Below are 2,922 nucleotides of genomic sequence, written 5' to 3'. Positions count from 1 at the left end.
ATTTAAACCTAGGGCAACCATCCTGGAGTTTCAGCAAAGCATACACAGGTCTAGGTATTGATTCTCTAACAATAAATTCTGAGGTACTTAAGACTCTTTCCAATAAAATTTTATGTTGTGTGCTTTTCTGGACAGCCTACCAACATGGCGACTGTTTCCCCATAGAGGGTGAATTGCAGCTGGTTATAATTGATTCTAAAAAGTATATCAGCATCCCCCCAATATCAGTCTGCAAACTAGTTACTTCATAATCATCTGCGGGAATTTTAAAATAATAGAGATTCTTGAATTTGTCTTTTAGAGATTCTATACTTTCTTGATTGGAGAGTAGGTCTTGGATATGGTCTTAGAGTCTGTTTTTCGTTTTGATGGCTTTTGAATTAAAAATTATTCCCAGGTGACTCTGATGTAATGCTAGGTTCAGGAATCAGATAAGTGATACTAAGATTTCACTGAATATTCAAATGATATTTATATTGGACAGTTCTTTCTGAGGCATTACTGATTAGTAATAGTTTTCCATATTCCTATTTTCCAAGGTAGCTTGGGAAAAAATTATGCGTTCCATTTGAGCACTTAGCAATACAAATGGAACTTTTCACATAATGACAAGATATATTTTTTATTTTCTTGATAACTAATTGCTCAAATTAGTAAGTATAGCTATGTTTCGTGCAGTGAGTGCCCTGTCTTAGGCCCAGTACTGTCCCTGGTACACATTGCCACATTTATACACACAACTCCCTTATGAGGTGAAAATTGAGATCTCCATTTTACAGGGAATAAAACTGAGGTTTTAGGGGGTTATATAACTTGTCCAATTCCATGTAAATTGAATTGCTAAATGTCAAAAGTTTCATTTATACTTAATTTGATCTAATGTACACAAATATAAATTATAGCATCTTTTTAAAAAGTATGTTCTTTCAACCACCCAGAGTGTCCACCTCAAAATCATCCAAAAAAAAACCTTTTTTAGAAAGAGCGCATCTGAGTCAGAATTCGTTTTGTTGAAAAAATACATCCTACAAATTAAATGAAGTCTTTCAAGGCACAGAGTCCATACTTTTGTGAAGAGCAGATAAACCTTATTTATCTTGATTTGCCACAGAAATATCATTTATTAAAAGGGTTCTCAATATAATGAAGTCAATTTGGGATAATCCCTTGTCTTGGTGTGAGGTTGTGTTCCTCCAAAAATAGGTCATTGCTACTGGCATCTGTCTTCTCTTTTTCTCCTATTTCTAGGTTTTCAACTCAAAATTCTGAAACATAAGATTGTTTTAGAAGTTTATCTTTATCATTTCAAGTAAAATTACATTGCTCAAATAGAGTAAACTAGGTCTCAAATGTGAGGAAGTTAGAAGAGGAACTTGGTGGGTCTTAGCAATTAGATGATGGTTATTGGTCTTGAAATAAGGATGCCATTCAGACCAAAGGAGGTAGTTATGTCTCATGCAACATCAACATTGTTGTGTCAATTCTGATGCTGGGTGGCTTCATAATATGTTAAATTTGTACCATTTTTACCTTTTTGTTGTAAATATTACACAGGAGCCTTGTCTTATGCTGAATTGGGAACAAGTATAAAGAAATCTGGTGGTCATTATGCGTATATTCTGGAAGTCTTTGGTCCATTGCCAGCTTTTGTACGAGTCTGGGTGGAACTGCTCATAATACGGTAAGAGTATAGATAGAAAAAAAATTAAGGAAAAATAAATCTATTCGTTACCTCATTCTTCTGAATCACGTGGATTATTTTAAACTAGTTGGAAATATGCATGTCATGTGACTATGTTAAAAACATGTCTACCTAGGACTTAAAACCTGTGACAAAATACTTTTCTGGATTAACATGTTTAATGCAGTTTTGTCACTGAAAAGTGGTTCACCAGCAATGCCAAACTTTTAAAGTACCTGCTTTCTTCAATCTTCAGTTACTCTCTTTGACATTTCTAGGAAAGATGTTTGCTTGAAAGGAAACATCAAAATTCACCTTGATAAATACTACCTTTAGACTAACCAGACAAAATTAAATAGTGTGCTAGGAATTGGAGTTTTCTCTTATTGTAGACTGTACCAGTAAGTTATTTAACTTTACTCAGTTTTTGTGACTAAGCAACTTTTGTGCCTAACAATTTAGCATGTTATCAAGTCTTGTACTTTATAAAAAATCAAGTTTACATGACATCAATGACTCACTTCCTCCCATTAAGCAAGTCAGGAACTACAGTTGCAAAAATCTTTTTTGATTTTATTGTTGTAAGAATGTATCCACCTTCCTGATTATGTTGGTTTAAAATCAAAACAAATAGTGCTAAGTCACTGTGAAAAGCAAATTCTTTCAACTTTGTGGGAAACTGATGATGTCATATGAGCGATTCAGAGTATCACCGTTCCTTAAGGCTAATTGCTTCCATAAGATATGACTTGCACATTCCAACTACAGAGTTTAATAGAATTAACTAGGGAAACTTATCAGACATACATAGCTGAGAGCACACATGAGCTTTTATCTGGTCATTTGTGGTTAAGCGGCAAACGCAGAGCTAATAAGTATTGGCTTCACAATAATCATGATTTTTTTGGAGTCTCTTTTAACAAAGACCTTCAAAGTAGTATATACTTCATTAAGTCTGTTCTCACTGTAAACAGTTCTGCATTATTTACATTTGTTATAATGAAATAATGATAAAGGAATATTTTGTTCATTTTTTAAAATCCCTCTACTGAGATATACTTTTGCTCCTTTTTGATTATCTGAATCTTATGTACCTTTCAAAGGTCAACTCAAATTCTATCTTTCCCACAGTTACTTTCCTGTTTGTTCTAATTTATATTATTTCTTTCATCTCTTAAGACTTTTGAAAAATACAGTCTCTGCTTCTTGACATTGAATGTAATTCTTGTGTTCTTACTTAA

The 2,922-nt window shown here is 33.3% G+C and overlaps 1 protein-coding gene across 2 annotated transcripts in view; it reads left to right on the top strand.

Moving 5' to 3' along the window:
- SLC7A11 (solute carrier family 7 (anionic amino acid transporter light chain, xc- system), member 11) overlaps positions 1–2,922 on the top strand; it is a 109,879-nt gene that overhangs the window by 2,976 nt on the left and 103,981 nt on the right. For both annotated transcript variants that reach the window (XM_012654769.1, XM_012654761.1), the window contains exon 2: positions 1,555–1,681. In XM_012654769.1, the coding sequence (XP_012510223.1) occupies positions 1,555–1,681 (127 nt within the window). The remainder of the gene's footprint in view (positions 1–1,554; positions 1,682–2,922) is intronic.

The sequence above is a fragment of the Propithecus coquereli genome, unplaced genomic scaffold (assembly GCF_000956105.1).
Source record: "Propithecus coquereli isolate 6110/MARCELLA unplaced genomic scaffold, Pcoq_1.0 Scaffold112, whole genome shotgun sequence".
Taxonomy (NCBI): Eukaryota; Metazoa; Chordata; class Mammalia; order Primates; family Indriidae; genus Propithecus; species Propithecus coquereli.
Note: the sequence above shows the minus strand (reverse complement) of the source record. Positions and strands in the feature narration are given on the sequence as shown.